The sequence below is a fragment of the Vombatus ursinus genome, unplaced genomic scaffold (genome assembly GCF_900497805.2).
Source record: "Vombatus ursinus unplaced genomic scaffold, bare-nosed wombat genome assembly UNPS02014812.1, whole genome shotgun sequence".
NCBI classification, from domain to species: domain Eukaryota; kingdom Metazoa; phylum Chordata; class Mammalia; order Diprotodontia; family Vombatidae; genus Vombatus; species Vombatus ursinus.
The window spans coordinates 20,302,072-20,321,111 of NW_020954590.1; the positions used below are offsets into that span (position 1 = coordinate 20,302,072).

At 39.3% G+C, this 19,040-nt stretch overlaps 1 protein-coding gene across 2 annotated transcripts in view; it reads right to left on the reverse strand.

Moving 5' to 3' along the window:
* The window catches only part of LOC114054276 (ubiquitin-conjugating enzyme E2 W), a 90,772-nt gene extending 72,508 nt beyond the window's left edge, over positions 1-18,264 (reverse strand). For both annotated transcript variants that reach the window (XM_027877468.1, XM_027877469.1), the window contains exon 1: positions 18,193-18,264. In XM_027877468.1, the coding sequence (XP_027733269.1) occupies positions 18,193-18,207 (15 nt within the window). In that variant the 5' untranslated portion in view covers positions 18,208-18,264. The remainder of the gene's footprint in view (positions 1-18,192) is intronic.
* Between the last annotated feature and the right edge of the window lie 776 nt (positions 18,265-19,040).

Consider the following 19,040-nt stretch of genomic DNA (forward strand, 5'->3'; position numbering starts at 1 on the left):
TAATTAATACAAGGAGGAAAGTTTGACATCAGGTTCTTAAAATATGACTTAAGATATATTAAAACCCTAAGTATGAACTATACTACATTAAACAATGAATTAAAAGTTAAGCTAAAACCTAAAAAAAAGTCATTGTGTTATTTGCTATTTTTTTAGGGAAAAATCCAGAAGTAAATTTCACACCTGCTTTATAATGATCCTATGATATGAAACACAGGTATTCCACTGGTAGCATATAATAGATAAACCCAAGCAAATAAACTTCCATTAGATCTATAAGAGGTCAAATCTGTGTCAAAACTATTTTGTAGAAGCTGAAGTTTAAGTCACATTAATAACTATTTTTACTACTGGAGAATGTTCTTAGAAACTGAACGTTGAACCATTTACATACTGGAGCCGGTTAGATCTAGCATATTCTCAAATGACTCACTGTTCCCTACTATTATACACAATCTCCAGGAGTTTTTGTTTAGTACTATGAAGACATGGAGCTACAAAAGTAGGTCAACCTAACTATTCCAGGATTGCAGTAATTCAGTCAAAGATAAGGAAGCAATTATGCCCCCCCACAAAAAAACCCTTCCTCATGAAAAATTAAGCAAAAGTTTAAAATCCACAAGCATTTGTTCAAACAATAGCTTCAATTGCTTGAACACGATTTTTTTTAACTTAAACATAATTCTAAACTAAAAACATCTTTAAAATTTAGCCATGTCGTCTGAATTTTTTACCTAACTTCTTATGTGGAAATACTATATCCATGAAGTTATTTATGATGGGAAATATGAAGACACATAACACGCTATAGATTAACAACTAGGTACTGAAAGTTAATTATCAATAAAAGCCAATGTTTAAATCTTCCATTCATTCAACAAACATTTAAATGGGAATTGCGTACCCAGAAAACCATATTACATATTCTGGGGGATTAAAGGTACAAGGTTATCAAACCTGCTCTGAGTCTCCTTTGAGAAAATTTGCTGTGAAATGAAGGGGGAAAAAATGGGTCAGCAGTAAGAAGAGAGGGAGCAGTCAAGTGAAGCTTGGTTGGTTAAAAACCCAAAGGAGACTTGTGAATATCTTAAAAGTAAAAGAGGAAGGGGGCAGCTAGGTGGCACAGTGGATAGAGCACTGGTCCTGAGTTCAAATCTGGCCTCATACACATTACATCACTAGCTGTGTAACCCTAGGCAAGTCACTAACCCCACTGCCTAGTCCAAAAAAAAAAAAAAAGTAAAAGAGGAAGAAAAAAGAGAAAAGCAAAAGAGAAGTCAGTAGAGGGAGAAAATGACTTCTTTAGAAAGAGCACACTCGGGGCAGGTAGGTGGTGAAGTGAATAGAGCACCGACCCTGGATTCAGGAGGACCTGAGCTCAAATCTGGCCTCAGACATATAACACTTACTAGCTGTGTGACCCTGGGCAAGTCACTTAATCCCACTGCCTAGCCAAAAAAAAGAAAGAAAGGATATATGGGGCAGTTAGATGGCTCAGTCAATGAATCACTGGGCCTGGAGTTAGGAAAACGAGTTCAAATTCTGCCTCAAAGACTTATTAGGACAAGTTACTTAACCTGTTTGCCTTAATCCACTAGAGAAGGAAATGGCAAAACATTCCAGAAAGTTTGCCAAGAAAACCCCAAGGAGAGTACTGGCTTGCTCTGGTCTACACAGCAAGAAAAATCTGACACCACTGAACAACAGAAGGATATATAGCCCTTTTCCTCCTCATACTATATAATCTCATCTCCCGATTTTGCCCTCTTCAGTCTTTCACATCGATGAAAAATAAACATCTTTTTTTTTGTGGGTTGTTTTTTGGGGGTTTTGTTTTTGGAAGCAATGGGGGTTAAGTGACTTGCCCAGTGTCACTGAGCTAGCTAGCAAGTGTCTGAGGATGTATTTGAACTCAGGTCGTCCTGACTCCAGGGCTTGTGCTCTATCCATTGCGCCACCTACCTGCCCTGAGAAATAAACATCTTAAAACACAGATCTGACTGTATCATTGCCTTGCTCAAAAATGTACAATGTATCCCTATTGTCTCTAAGAGAAAATACAAATGCCTAACTTAACTGTGGCTTATTTAAAGTCCTTCACTGCCTAGCTCCAGCCTCTCTATAGATAGGCTTATTTCATATTACTCTGCTCCCTCTATCATCTCCCTGCTTTTGCACAGACTATCCCAAATGCCCAGATTTTTACTTCCTCTTCACCTCTGCCAATTAGAATCTTTTAACTTCTTTCAAGGTTCAATTCTGGTGCCACCTTTAAAGAGAGGTCTTTCCTAATTCCCCAAATTGTTAGTGCTCTCTTCCTCCTCAAGTTACCGTTATCTGCTCATCTGTTAAGATATGGTTTCCTTTAATAGAATATAAACTCCTCGGAAGCAGAGACATTTTTTCATTTTGCCTTGTATTTCCAGCAATTAGTACACCGTTTTGCACGAGTAGAAACTTTTAAAAATGTTTGTTGTTCTGAATTGTCAAATGGCATAAAACTGAAAACAACCTTTGACAAAGTACGTATTGGGCTTAATTTTCTTTCTAGAACATGCACAGATTAGAAAACTATTCTAACATGATACCTGTGGCAACACGGCCTGGTACTCCTTTACGTACACAGAAATGGACAAGATAGTTTTCCCACATATCAACTGTAAACATATAGCATTATACACTCATGATTTAGATAATACTTCCCCAATGGCAAAAAAAAAAAAAAAGGATTTGAATCAGCTTTCTGGATAAAAATATTTAATAACAAGCTTCCAGTTATTACCTACATATCAGCCAAAAATTTGAACCTAGCCCAAGCTATGCTCTCTTCTATAGGATTCAGAGAAAATACTCTTATAACCACCATCCCCCCTAGCTGATAACAACCTCCCCCGTGAGAATTCATTCATTTGGACCACTATTCCAATCATTATTAATCAGTTTGATATTCTACACAAATCATAAAGGGATAGATAGGTTCTTATAGCATGCCTCAAACCTTAATGTAATGTTCACTACTTGTTTACCAAATTATGAGGCTCACTTGCACAACCTCTATTCCATGTCCGAAGCCAGCATGTGTGGGATGCCTTGATGCCTTGGAAAAGTTCCCCAATTTATTTTTGCATCTCCGAACCATTCTCCCGTCCAGCATGAGCAGACAAACATCTTATGACCACTTAGTGGAGATGCTCCATGCTTCACCCAACCTATGACCCTTTCCTGCTAATATGGCATTTGGGGCCCTCAAGAGCAAGGTCTATCAACTAATGAGATTCTGTATTTTGCCATGCCTCTTTTGCATATTTGGGGATCAAACCCTATAAAAACAAGGTACTGGAAGAAGAGGGCATCTCAGATGGCAAGGAAGATTCTGGGGTCCATTTGATTAGAGGGGACCATGGACCTTTAATAAAGTGCCACTGGCTCAGAGCTCTGCCTCAGTCTCTTTTACAATTTTAATCCCCACACATCCTTAAACTTCACAGAGCATCTTGTTCTACAACATCCTAATGCATATCCCTAATGCCCTATATTATAGTTACAAGAGCATATTAGTCCTCAACTGGATAAGTTCCTTGGAAGAAAGAAACTTTCTTATTTACATTATGGATCTCCCCCAGCAGAATAGGAACTAAATAAATATTTACTACATTTTGTTGTAAATATATGTATGTACACACATGGATATACAGCAAAATACAGTAAACAAAAGAGAAAAATGATTCCTTCTAGGACTCAAATCACATATGAGGAAAAGAGAAAAATAAATATTATTCACAGAATCTCAAAACAGATTCTGTGCCATCTTTAATCCAAAACAAACCTAAACAAGGAATAATTCTGTAACACACCACAGAACACAATGCCTCCTGAGAATTCCCATTGTTAGTTTTCCTTACAAGTCTAAATTTACACTTCTGCAATTTCTACCCATTGCTCCCAGTACTGCCTCCTGGGTTAAATCCTTCTCTCCTAAAAGAAGGCTGCTCAAACACTAAGGATAGCTATTAAATCCCCCCAATCTTTTCCAGGCTAAATATGCTCAATGCCATCAACCAATCCTCATAGAGCATGATGTCAAGACCACCCTAGTAACCTTCCTCTAGATTCAGTGTCATTCCTAAAATGTGATGACCAAAACTGAACATAGCATTTCATTCAGAGTCTGCCCTCATCAAACCACATCTGAACTATTATCTCCCTAATCCTGGACACTATTCCTCTCTTAATATAGCCTAAGGCTCCATTACCTTTTTTGGTTGCCAGATCATACTATGACTCATTATGAGCTTACAATCCATTAAAAAAACTTCAGATCTTTATCTACCCAGTCACATTTCTCCATTTTATCCTTGTGAAGCTAACTTTTTGAACCCAGGTGCAGCCTCCCTGGGGCACCCCACTAAGGCACTCCTTCCAAGATGAAATCATCTATTAAATGACTATCCCAAGTCTGAATATTTAACCAGCTCAAAATTCACCTAACTGTAATGTGGTCTAGTTCAGAGGTGTCAAATCCAATAGGACCAGGATCCCTGAAGCATACATATTGACTTAGAAAACACAAATTAATATTATCTACGGTTGCTGAGTTGTTTTTTTGTTTGTTTTGGATTTTTTTGGTCCAATATTTCCAAACAACATTTTAATCTGGTTCTGGAGTTTTGCTCTAAGGGCCCCAAGTCTGACACTTCTACTCTAGTTCACATCTCTCTCTTCCACAAAAATAGTATGAAAAATCTATAAAATACCTGGCTAAAACGTAACTATTTGTAAACTAGATCTACAGCATTACCCTCATTTACTAGTCTAGTAATAATCCTGTTAAACAAGGAATTAAAGTGAGTTCAGCATGACTTGTTCTTGATGAAGCTATGCTCTTTATGATCATTCTTTCTCATTCTAGAAGCTATTCCTTTAACTATACTTTCTAAAAAGGAATTTAAACCAAAGCCAAATTTAGAGTCAACAGATTCCATTCCCATTTTCAAAAAAGGGAAAAATATTTCTTGTTAGACAATATTATCAGAATAATTTTTCCAGTTGGCAATTTAGTGTCAGGCTCTATATACATTCTTGTTTACTAACATTGACAATTAGCCACCAAATGCAATGAACTAGAAAAAAAGGTTTAAGTTGCCATAACAGTGACCAAATAAGTATAGCTGTCTTCATACATATTTTTAGCTCTCTTTATTACAAAAACATGGTAATGAGGCTAAGATCATAGGTATGATCCTCATGTGACCCAATTAGCTTCCATCTATTTCATATCCAGATTCTAACTCCAAAGCCCTAGCCAGCTATCTTGCAAATGCATGCTGATGGTCACAAGGGGGACAGAATCCAATCAACAAACACTTTTTGAAAAACACAACTCAACCTACTGATGAAAGATCAAAAACTTTCTTCATGAATGTAGAAATGGTCACACAATATAAAGAATTAAACTTAAAATGAATAAAAATGTATAACTAAAATTATCTTTAAAAATTATGCTATATCAAACAATAAACTGTGCCTACACAGTTACAACTTAACTCACATGAAAATTCAAGGAAAGCTAGTTTATCAGATAAAGCACAGAGCCAGTTGTGCTACTTTTGAAATCTGCTTCTATTTGTTGTAATTAAAACACTTCAAAAAAGATAATACAAATACATCAGTATCATTTTAAGTGATTAACTTAACACATGAGGGAAACATGTTAAAATGTGACCTTAAAGAGAAGCAGCATTTATTAAGCACCTACTATGTGCCAGGCACTGTGCTTTACATATATTATCTCATTTGATCCTCATAACCCTGTGAAGTAGTAATGTTATTATCTCCATTTTACAGCTGACAAAACTGAGGCAGAGATTAAGTGACTTGCCCATGTTCACATACTTAGTAAGTGAGAGAAGTCAAATTTGAACTCAGGTCTTCCTGATTCCAAGCCCAGAGGCCTAACTTGGATAGCTAACTGCCTATAGTCTTCTTAAAGTAACTATTGTACCTAATAATGACTGATTTTCAGATTAATTTTGACCACAGAAAAAATATTATCTTTTCGTGGTGGCAAAGAACTGGAAATTATGGGAGTGCCCATAAATAGAGAAATGGCTGGAAAAAATCATGGTATATGAATATTATGTAATATGTAAATTATGTTACATGAATATGAAGCTATGTTATATAAATATAATGGAATACTACTGTACCATAAGAAATGAGGAAAGAGACAATTTCAGAGAAAACTTGTAAAACTTGTATGAACTGATGCAGTAAAATAAGCAGAACAAGGGAAGCAATTTATACAATAACATTTTAAAGAACAACAGTTTTGAAAGACTTAGGAACTGTGATCAACACAATCGAGTAATGACAATTTCAGAAGATCAATGATGAAGCTAAGGAAATAAGGGTTCTTGTCACAACTCCATGGATGAATTTGGTCAAGTACCTTAATCTTCCTTGGGCTTAGTTTCCCTTATCTTTTACTTGTGATAGTGATCATGGCCTTCCTTTTAGGGTTGATCTGATTATAAAATGCTGCACAAAGAATACATTAGCACAGACTTTAACATATTCAAGGCAAAAGTCCAGCCTTCAGTATATCCTGTGCCTTAAATGACTACACTTCTCTGGACCACATGTTTTTACAGAACAGTATATTTTTAGGAACTTTTCCACAAACGTGACTTCTGTAAGACTGAATTTATTGGGTGTTAAGTAATATGACTGACTTGTTGAAATGTGACTACCTTAGCCTAATAACACTTACTACCTCGACTTACTACCAGTTAGCAACTTAAGTAGATACTTCTTTAAAAGTCCAAAATTTTTACATTTCTTTATGCAAAACAATGATTGCATTGCAGTCTCAGGCAGAAAAGACATTTATTTTTAAAGCATCAATGTTGACAAGATAAGCATGTGAGATAAACAAGCAATGATTCATTATGTACATTTCAGGAGTTTGGTTTTATTAAAAGCCTTTATTCAGTACCAAATAACACAAAACATAAACTTATAAAACTGACTTAAGTAGGCAAAATACAAGAGCTTTCTTTTGACCTCCTATCTCTGAGGAGTGTGTGATTTACAGCTAGAAGACATTCTAGAGATCCCTCATTTTACAGATAAGGAAATTGAGTTGAGATCCACTGAGACAAGGTCACACAAGAGGTGCTGGGGCTTGAACCAGTCTCCTGACTCCAAATTCAGTGTTCTCTCTTTCCACTATAACATGCCAGTTTCTTTCAGAATGTTGAAAAAGAAATAGGGGAACTAGGTGGTGCAGTGGATAGAGCTAAGGCCTTGGAGTCAGGAGTACCTGAGTTCAAATCCAGTCTCAGACAGGAGACACTGTGTAAACCTGGGCAAGTCACTTAACCCCAATTGCTCACCAACAAAAAAAAAAAAAAAAAGAGAGAGAGAGATAGAGATGAAAGTAAATTTCCTATAATTTGTTGTTGCTGTTGTTTAGTCATTTTCAGTAATGCCTGACTCTTCATGACCCCATTTGGGGTTTCCCTGGCAAATATAATGGAGTGGTTTGCCATTTCCTTCTCCAGCTCTTACAGATGAGGAACTGAGGCAATTGAGTGATTTGCCCAGGGTCCCAGAGCTAGTAAGTGTCTAAGGCAGGATTTGAACTCAAGTCTTACTGACTCCAGCCCCAGCACTCTATCCACTGTGCCATTTAGCTGCCCCTTTCTCATTATAGGTAGCTCTAATATTGGACTTAATCCAAAGTTTAAATTGCTTTTGGTAAGCTGAAAACCTATGTATTTTTTTTTGTTGGAATTTAAATTTAACTCAAATTAATTACAAAAATTGAAGAACGAAAAGGAAGTGAAAAGAAAAAAAAACAATGAAAAAGACACCAACAATGCAATTTAGTGTTTGCTACCAGTGGCCAGACATGCTTAAAAAATACGTGCAGATGTGTCTTTTGCTATGGAGTACTGATCAAAAATGTTCCTTGAAGCCACTATCGCAAAGTACTGTGGGAGATACAAAGTATAACACATGTTCCCTATCTTTAAGCAGCTTATAATTTAGTTAGTCAGATAAGACAAAGGAAACAGCTGAACAAAAGATAAAGTGGTTCAAGATTGCAAGACAGTCTACATGAAAGCAGAAAGATGTTTTGCTGTTGTAAAGTCATTCAATCATATCCAACTCTTTGTGACCTCATGGACCATACCATCCCTGGGGTTTTCTTGGCAAAGATACTGGAGTGGTTTGCATTTCCATCTTCAGTTGATTAAGGCAAAAATAAGCTAAGTGATTTGCCCACGGTCACACAGCTAACAAGTGTGGGAGGCCATATCTAACTCAGGTCTTCCTGACTCCAAACCCAGCATTCTTATCCACTGATCTATCTACATGCCTGCAAAAAGCCTACAGCACCTAGTATTCCCAGGCAGTCTCCTATCCAAGTACTAACCAGGCCTGACCCTGCTTAGCTTCCCAAGATCAGAGGAGATCAGGCTCACTCAGGGTGGCAAGGCCTCGGACAGAGGGATGTTTACCATAGCTCCAAAACTCTAGTGCATGAAAGGCATCTGATAACAAGACGTAGAATGCCTTGAGCTTGTACTTATCCTTAAAGAAAGCACCCAGTCCCCTAGACCCTTTCAAAACCTTTCCATCTCCTATTAATGAATAAATTAATGAAAAAGCATTTATTAAGAGCTTATGGGTAAGCCAACCATAGTGCTAATGACCCACAAAAGCAAAGCTGGTCCTTGTCCTCCAGAAGTTTACATTCAAACTGTGCGAGATAATACATATAGGGGGAATATTGGCCAGGGAAAGATATATTGGTTTGGAAAGTTATCCTAGAGAAAGGAGATTGACACATACTTTCCAGGGACAAAGAGAACTGACTTTGATTACAATTCTAGAACTGGTAGGAAGGAAAGGGCAAAGGGGATTGTGCAAACTCAGGGAAGTATGGAAGCTAGTGAGAAGTTCAGGGAATGAAGTATATCTAGCTGAAATGGGTGACTATGGCAACCATCTATCAGGATAATGAGAACCCAATGCAGGCATTCAGGAAAGGGAAAGGTTAAGGTCTCCAGGGCTTGACTTCTGGACCAAGCAGCATCGGTTGTTGGTAAGAAGTCCTTAACCTTGGATATGAAATTGAGCGTCATCTGATTCCAATCTCACTGTCAGCATATCCCCATCCCTAACCAGGGTATTCAAACAAATTTCCTAGGTTCTCTTTAGGACCCAAATCCCACTCCAAGTTACTATATTACCAAAGAAGGATAGAGCTGGTGAGAGATGCCATCACTACAGGGAATGTAACACTGAGGATATGAAGGTAAAAGCTTTGGACTAAGGATAGTTTTCAGGTCTTAATGATTCTTAATCAGCAGAAACTTGAAGGTAAGGCCCTGAACTGAATCTTATTGCCTTATTATTTGTTTTACTAGGTCAGGAAAAGCATGGCTTGCCTACTCATTCCAGTCAAAGCTACATAAGCTTCTGAATCCAAGTTCCACGGAACTTTGAATTCAGAGAGAAGACACTGGTCCACATGGGAATGAGTAGGTCAACAGGAGCAGGCAGATGGTGAGATGGCCTGGCTAGAGAGTATGTGAAGCTGAATCATGGCATGTTGTTTAGGGCCAGCCAGTAGCTTCAGGAAGACCCGAGTTCAAATAAGACCTAAAACATTCTCTAGCTGTGTGACCCTAGGTAGTCACTTAACCACTAATTTGCCTCAGCTTCCTCATCTGCAAAATAGGGAGAATAATAGCACTTACCTCCTAGAGTTGTTGTGAAGATCAAATGAGATAATATTTGTAAAGCACTTAACATAGTTAGTTGCTTGGCAATCAGTAGCACAATGTAAATGCTAGTTATAATAATAATAATATTTATATAGCATCTATGTGCCAGGCACTATGCTAAACACTTAAATGTTTGCCTCAATTTCCTAAACTGTAAAATGGGGATAGCAGCACCTATCTCAAAGAGTTTTAAGAGGGTTTAGCATGGTGCTTGGCACATAGTAGGTGCTATATAAATGCTTATCCCTCCACTCCCCTGATACTGAAGGCACCACCATCCTCCCAGCCACCTAGGCTCAAAATCAGGTGTCATCCTCAACTCCTCAGTCACACTCAACCCAAATAACCAATGTGTGCCAAGTCTCATCCTTCTACCTTCACAATAACATCTCTCACTACACATATGTACCCTTGTCTTCTTTGACACAGCTCCTCTCTGGTACTCATGCCTGGACTATTGCAATAGAGTGCCAGTTGGTCTCTCTGTCTCAAGTTTCTCCCCAGACCAATCCATCTCCCACTCAGTTGCCAAAGTGATAAAGTTCAGATCTTGATCATCATTTCCCTACTCAATAAACAACAGTGGGAGCTATAAACTCCAAGACCAAATATAAAATTCTCTGGCTTTTAAAGGCCTTCACAATGTGGTCTTTTCCTACCTTTTCAGTCTTCTTACACTTCACATTCCTCCAGTAACAATGGCTTCCTTGCTATTTCTCAAACACAATACTCACACACACGTTCCACTTTTTACTTCACCTTTCCACTAGCTGTCCCCAAAAGAAACGTTTTCTCTCCTTGCCTCAGCTTCCCTGGCTTCCTTCAAGACTCAGCTAATTCCTTTGGAATAAGGCTTTCCCTTCCTCCTCACTGCTACTGCCTTCAACATAGTTTGTTGCATATTGCCTCCCCCATTAGAATAAGGATCTTCAGGGCAAGGGATGTTTTTGTCTTTCTTTGCATCCCCAGCACATGGCCTGCATTCCTAATTTTGAAATGCCATGGGGTTTTATCACTTGTTTCAGATTCTCCATATGCTTCAGCTTCACTTTCCAGTCAGTGATCTCGGCCATCTCATTCTCTGCCTGCTGCTGTTGATCTGCTTCTGCCCACCTGGAGCCACACCCTCAAGTCAACAAGCAGTTATTTTTATACGTGTAGACACACACACTTTTCTCCTTCCTATGCCCAGCTTCAACCTCTCCCAGCTAGACCACACAGTAGTCAGGAGTCTGCAATTCAGTTAAGCACTTGCTAGGAAGAGACTACAGATAATTCACAAAATGAAAAACCAATACAATCAGATTTTGAATTTGCTTTTTCAGCTAGCAAATGATAGCACATGCATATTTAATTGCTAGAGAGCTAAGATACAAAATCATAGACTATCCAAAGCTGTAAGATACCTTAAGAGATCACCTAATCCAATTCCCTTCTTTTATAGGTGAAGATACACACAGAGAGGTTAAATGAATTGCTAAAAGTAACACAACTAATTGATGACATAGCTGAGAGCAGAACTCATCTCTCCTGTTTTGGAAAATGAGAAAGCAATAAGCAGAATATTTTTGGCCAGTCAGATTTATTCATTATTAAACTTCAGTACTTCAAGGATATGTAATTCCAATCCTTCTACCTACGCATACTGGGCAACCAACCTGGTCTAGAGAATCTTCAAAATGAGGTAGGCTGGTTCTTAACCAAGAGACAAACACTGAGGCTATATTTAAAATCATCATAATGTCCTGCTGACATCGCTTTAAAGAATCCAGAATCACCTTGAGGTCACAATAGGCAGATGACTTCAGGGGCTACCTTACTGAATTTTAAAGTTAGGTAAATATACATATGGGTATGCAAAGTAATGGTAACAGAAAGAAAAATGTTAGAAAGGCTCAAAATAATTAAGAAAAAGAAAAAATAGGCAAATCAAAGATCATTAATAAAGGAAATATAGTTCTACAGGCTAACTGGGAAAAATTCTCCACTTTATTTATACTTAAGATATTTGGATATTCAGAATTATAGGAATAAGAAGTTGCAAAAGGCATATTTACCTAGAATTTCAAATTTACAGATACAGAATTTTAATTTGGGGGCTGATTCTTACCAGGAATTCCTCTATTTTGAAACTAACCACCACCAAGACCCAGTTCCTAATCAAAAAGAGTGGTCCATCAGCAATGATGACCACAAAAAAAAAGGAAATTAAAAAAAATTTTTTTGCAGTAAATTTCTCTGATAAAGGTCTGATTTCCAAGATATACAAGGATACTATACAAATACATAAGAACAAAAGGCATTTCCCTGGGATGATTGGCCAAAGGACATGCACAAGCAGTTTTCCAAAGAAATGTGAGTTATCAATAACCATATGAAAAAAAACAAATGACTACTCAAAAAATGCAAATCCACCTCAGAGTCATCAGATTGGCAAAGAGAAAAATGAACACTGTTTGGGGGGGGGAGTAAGGGAGTAATGGGAAGACAGGCATTCAAAGCACTGTTACTTGAGCTGTGAATTGTAGCACAGAACTGAACACAAAGCAAGTGCTCATCAATTTCACAATGGTTGAACAAATTATAGTATATAAATGTAATGGAGTATTACTGTGCCAGAAAAGCCTAGGAAGACTTGTACAAACTAATGCAGAAATAATAGAGTAGAAACAGAAAAACAATTTACCTACTACAGTAATGTAAAGGAAAACAACTTCGAAACATGTCAGAAAATGAATAATAAAGTGAGCTTCTCACCTCTTGACAGTGATGTGGACAAGAGGTACAGAATAACACATAACACTTTCAGATATAGCAAATGCATTTATTTGTTTTGCTTGACCATGTACTTTTTGGTTACAAGTAATTTTAGTTACTAAGGACTCAGAAAAGAAAGTTCTTGCCACCAACATCCTTGGCAGAGTCAAATGGTTCAACATCAAAAAGAGATGGTTTTCTCAACAGAAATGACACTAAAGATGCATTCATTACCTGGTGCCTTGACAGTAAATCCTAGGGACCAGTGGGTCTTTCCATCTGCTACATATACTTGAAATCTGCTATACTCGTCTCCTCCTATTAGTATGTGAGTTCTTTGGGAGTATGGATAGGGTCGCTTTTTTCTCTGTAGCCCCAGTGCTTGGTACATAGTAAATACTTAATGTTTTTTCCTCAACACATCCACGTATTATTAGCTATGCCTGTAAATAATCTCTCTACCAAGAAAGCATTAAGTATGCTATACTGGCAGTGACTGATCAAAGTTCTTCAGTCTTTCAAAGTGAGAGCTCTCCATAATTAGCCAGATTGTACCATGTTGCCTGCTGTTCTCTGGCCACCTTCATGCCCTATCTCCTCACCTGCTGGGACCTCCACTCTTGCTGTGGGGTCATGTTTGCTCCTGATAGCTGAGAAGTCTCCATAACTAACTTGCTTCAAAGCTGCGTCAATACATAAGTACCACCACCTCTCTCTCCAACCCCAATATGGCTCTTGGAATAACTAAATCAAAACTATCCTGGAAAGGATACTCCCCTGAGGTTCCACTCACCAACCAGGGACTTGCTAAACCCTATCACTCCCTCCTTATACACACACTATCTCCCCTTGGTAGAAGGGCAATAAAGACTTTCTTTTGTTTCACCAGAAACTAGCAGTGTCTTGCACATAATGAACACTTAATATATACTTTTTAATTCATTAATTTCATTCAAGAGAGGGCAGACTGGTAGGTAGTTAAGAGTGATTTAAGAAAAGAGCATCAATGAAATAAATTTTTTTTAAAAGAAAAGAAAAGATAAAGTTCAGCAGGGGACACAGAAAAGAAAGGCAGTTTGGTTACTATAATGTTAAATTTAATATACTCATGGGGACTGGACCTACAATTTCATCACGAAGGGATCAAGTGCGAGACTGGAGTCAAGCAGGCCTGGTTTCAAATCCTATCTGACACTGTGTGATCCTGGGCAAGTCTCAGTTTCTTTATCTATTAAATGAAGGGACTGAGTTTTGTGACCTATGAAGGTCCCTTTCTAGTTCTAAATAACTGATCCTGAAAACTCCCAGATTAGGAAACTCCTTACACAAATGTACCTTCTCTGCAATTTATAGTACTAAAGAGTTGCTTAAAAGGTTAGAGGAACTTGCCCAGGGTCACACAGCCAGTTATGTGTCAAAGGCAGGGCTTACTGAAATATTCACATTAATGTTTAAGTTCATGATACACTTTTTATTAAAGACAGAAAAAATGATGGAGGCATTTCTCCAAAACGGACCACAAATAAGGACAAGTTTGAAAATGACTGCCTTGTTTATTAGCATAAAACAGGCTGTGATCAGGGGCTCTCCATGCCAGTTTGGGATCTTGGAAGTCAGGCTTTCATTTCCATATCTGTAAAATAAGTTAGACTAGATGATCTCTAAGGTCCCTATCAGTTCTTTAATTGTTTTAAATCTATGAATACTAATGCAAGACACATCTTGAGACTGAACAGAATTTTTTTTTAAAGATTCATATTTAATCTTTAGGAAATACTACTCTTAAAATAGTCTATTTACCTTTGATTTTACTGCACTGGTCCTAGAAACTAAATTTTTTCATGACTATTTGTGTTTATACCCTATTACTTCAATATATATTTTAAGTCAATTTACAAACCTATAGTGCTTTAACCTTTTAATTTTCAATGGCAGCAGTATGTTCAGATAATGACAGTGATCTTTATATCAAGAAAACTAAAGAACCTGCTCACATCATTTAAATGGTAAGACTATCTATCACAACCCAGTAAACAAAATATGCTTTGATATTGCTTACTTTTCCAGTAGATATTTTAGTCAGCTAGAATAAACTAATACAAACTAATAAATCTTTCAGAAAAAAATCTAGTCACTAAGGAGAACATGAGAACAGACTTACATAATATCCAAGATATATTAGGAAATGATACAAATTCTAAGAGCCATTTCCCAATAGGTAAGCCGTCAAAAGATGAAGTTTTCAAAAGAAATGCAAATTATAAATAAACCATTTGAAAATATTCTCCAAAATACTAATAGTAAGAGAAATATAAAATTACAATAGTTGAAGTATTATCTGACATCGTGCAAATTGGCAAAAAGAAAAAAAGTCAGTATTAAAGAGGCAGTAGGAAGGCAGGCATTTTAATACTCTGTTGGTAAAGCTGTGAAGGGAAAGGGAAATGAATAAGTATTTATATAAGTACCTATTGTGTGTCAGACACTGTGCTAAGCACCTGACAAAACAGTTCATTTGATCCTCAGGATACCCTTGTGAGCTAAGGTCCTATTATTATCCTCATTTTACAGTTGAGGAAACTGAAGCAAAGAGATGTTAAATGACTCATCCATGGTTACATAGCTAATAAGCGACTGAGGCTGAATTTGAACTCCAGTCTTCATGACTCCCGGCCCAGAGCTCTTTCCACTGTACCAACTAGCTACTTTGTCCATCAAATGCTTCAATGCAGGTTACCAGTTTGGAATTATGAAAGAAAAGTGAACTTTAACTGTCCAGATTCTTTTACCCAATGATCTCACCACTGGGCATGGGGTCTAAGAAGTCAATGATAGAAACAAGACACATAGCAAAACATTCATAGTAGCACTCATTGTGGTAGCAAAAAAAAAAAATGAAAACAATGTGGACTCCAATGACTGGGAAACAGTTGGAAAAAAAAGTTATGCTATATGAATACTATGCATAAGAAATGAAGCTCAAAGAATTCAGAAACAAGAGAAGATTTATATGAACTTGGAGCACAACATAAACAGAACCAAAAGAGCAATAATTACCATGACTACCACTATGGAAATGAAAAGGTCACTTAAAGAAAGCTGAACCGAGTACAATAACTGAAAAAGCAATGAAGGACCCAAAAAACATAATGAAATAGAACTCCCTCCTCACAGAAGCAGGAAAATACTTACTAGGCCAGCATATTGTATTGTCAGATATTGTCACTGTATCAGGTGCTGTTTCCTAATTGTTTTAATTTGTTACAAAGAAGGGCTCAATCTGGAAGATTTCTACACTCTACCACCCCACCCCACCCTTCCTTTAAGAAATGACTAACGTAAAAGACAAAAAGCATGAATAAAATTATCTTCTAAAAAAATAGCCTTGTAGACTTAAATTTCAAAATTTCAAAGTTCTACTACTGTTCAAGAGACTTGACTTTTCTTTATGATCAAAATCAATGAAAAAACTGTTAAGACGTGCACATTAGACAATGTATATTAACATTTCACAATTCCAAATGCAAGGGAAAACTTTAGTGTTAGAGATTCCAAAATAAAATTTCAAATATACTTCTAATTAAAAACTAAATCAGTCTTCTTCCCCAGTTATCTAAAGTCCCCAAAATCTTTAGGACAAAGAGTAATGCTTGGAACACAAAAAAATGCATATACATATACATACTGTGTGGGCTAACATTTTTCATACTACCTAACTATGCCTGTCCAACTCTAAGTTGATAAAAATTGAGTTCTGTCCCAACTTGGTTTCTGTTCACAATTCAATTTTTCCTTCTCATTTTGGAATTAAAAAAAAAAAGGAGTTGTAAAGAAGTCCTACCATTCAGAACCTCAAATCTGATTTTACTGGTAATATTTTCACTGCAAGCCATTATCCCTGTAATACACTTTACCAAAAAATCCTACAAAATTTTTTCCCCACAATAAAGGTTATTTAGATATTTAGTCCAAATCCTTTTTAACACGGGATTTCCCCCTACATTTCTCCTTCTGAGTCTTAAATGATAGGTGGACTTTCCATCTATTCTCTGTGGTCAAACTTACTCCTGAATGGAGTATATTTACTATTCTGAATTTTTTCCACATATTGCACTGACACTTTTCCCTCAAATTAATTTAATTATATCTTTCCTTTTATTTCTTCAACAATAAATACATAACCTTTTGTGTGGGTAGGGAATTTTGGAAAGGCAATAGAAAAAGCATAAGGGATAATAAAAGACCAATGAGGTAAATGGAACAAAGATATTGTGCACAAAAGAGCAAGGATGCAGAAAAGGGAAGAGGAGAAAAGGAAGATCATGTCACAGCTTACAAAGGGAAAAAGCTGGGAGGAGTTTAAATTTTTCAGAAGCTAAAAACAAGAGCTATTTTTAATGGCATGAAGTCGTTTTGTTCACTAAAGAGTTAAGTCCTTAAGCTCCAAAAATACTGAGTTGACACTCATACCCTGGACTTAGTTTCTCTTCAAAGCAACTAAAATTTTAGTAATTCTAGCCACCTTTGAATTAATAAATGTGCACTCAACTTCAACGAACTAGAACACTGCCATCTTTCCAGGCAGTCTTTGGACTGCACAATATCGAAAAGGGTATTTAAGTTGGAAAGTCAACGACTCCTCATTGAAAACTCCAGTGGAGATGACATTAATAAACTCCAACTAAAAAGAGTTTCGCTAAAATGTTTTGAGAAACGAAAGCAAAGCGATGTAAACCATGACGAAGGTTAAAAGTAGGGTATCTTGGAAAGCTCTGGGAGCAAGATGGACTCGGGTGATGAAGTAGCAGAGGAACCTGTAAGTCAAAGTTTCGGGGAGACCAAGAGAGCAAGACTGGAGCGTTATGGGGTGCTCTTAGATGATTATTTGGGTGAGACTTTAAATAGTGGGAGGATGTAATAAAGTACGAGGCAAGGAAGAGCAAAAGGCGAAGGCAGCCGGTCAAGGGAGTGACGGTAACTATAACGAGCAATTTCTTCAAGGGCGTGGGGTTAGGAGGGTATTTTATTTGGAAAGGTGGGGTGGGGAGAAAGTGGGGAGAAGGGAAGGAGGGAGAGAAGGGAAGGCAGCCAAAGGACGAGCCCAGGAGGCCCGCCCGGAGCTGGCTTCCCCAGGGACCGACCTCCGTGTCTCTGCCTCGGAGGTTTCTGTCTGTCACACTCCAACTCACACTTGCACACTCACGCTTACACACTCACATGTATCCTCACTCTCACTCTTGTCTGGACACTCAGGCGGTCGCGAAACCCACGGTGAAAGCAGCTGTTTCCTTTCGGGACAGGGAGAAGGGCAAGGAGGGGACCGGGGGGGAAGGCCGGCCGGCCGCGAAGGGAGAGGGCGCAGCCAAGGAGCCGCGGCTCGGGGGGAGAAGGGCCGCCTCTCGCCCCTTCCTCCGCACTCTCCCCCCCATCCACCCAACTTCTCCGGCTCCGGGGTCGGCGAGGGCGGGCCGGGTACCCCGCCTTCCCCGCGGCCGCCGGGGGCGAGGAGAAGTGGAGCCGTCCCGGCCGCTCCAGCCCCTTCCCGAGCCGCAGCCCGCCGCCCCCCCGGCCGCCGCCGCCCTCGTCCGAACCCCCCCCTCCCTTTGCCGGTCGCTCGGATGCCGCAAACTCCTCTCACCTGCATTGACGCCATGATGGAACCATCCCCCCTGCCCGGCGCAGCCAGAGACGCAGGAGGAGGAGCCGCCGTGCTCGCGTCACGCCGCGGGATCCCAGTATCCGGGGTTGGGGGCGGGGTGACGGAGACTGCAGGAGGGGGAGCTAGGCAAGGAGAAGGGAGACCGAGATCCGGATTGGCCGGTGAGCCCACGAGCCTAGGAAAAGAGGCGGGCCTAGGGGCACGGCGCTAGGGTGGGGGCGGGGGTTGAAGCCCCGCAGGTGCGAGCAGTTCCCTCTCCTTCGGCTGCGTTCCCCCCCGCCCCCGCCCTCCCCGCCCACAGTCCGAGTAGGCCCCGCCCAGAAGCGCAAGGGAGGGGGAGGGGGAGACGGAAGAGGGGGGAGGTTGGTGTTGGGGCTTCGGGAGGGCTTAGAGGGGCGATGCTGCGAAACCTCTCGCTCCACTCCCGAGATTAGTTTCTTATCGTCCCTCCGGTCTCGTGCTCGGGCGTGACTTTATCTCTTGACCAAACATTCCTCCTAACCTTAACAGTCTCGCTGCCCCCGCCCCCCAAGACCCTGCTTTGGAGTTGAACTAGTCCGGGAGTTCTCCAAAGCCCTGTGGGTCTAGCCGGACGAGTTCGGATAAGCGGAACCGGTTCAACCGTGGTTAGCTCGGTCCAGCATTGATGTTACTGAGGATGCGATCCGTGCGATCCATCGAGCGTTTATGAAGCGCTTGTTGTGTGCCGGGCACGGTGCTAAGGGCTGGGGAGACAAAGAAAGGCAAACCCACAAAAACACACCAAGCAAACAAAGCAACCGACCCGATCCACCTCGACCCACCTCGGTGCGGTCCAGCGGGATTCT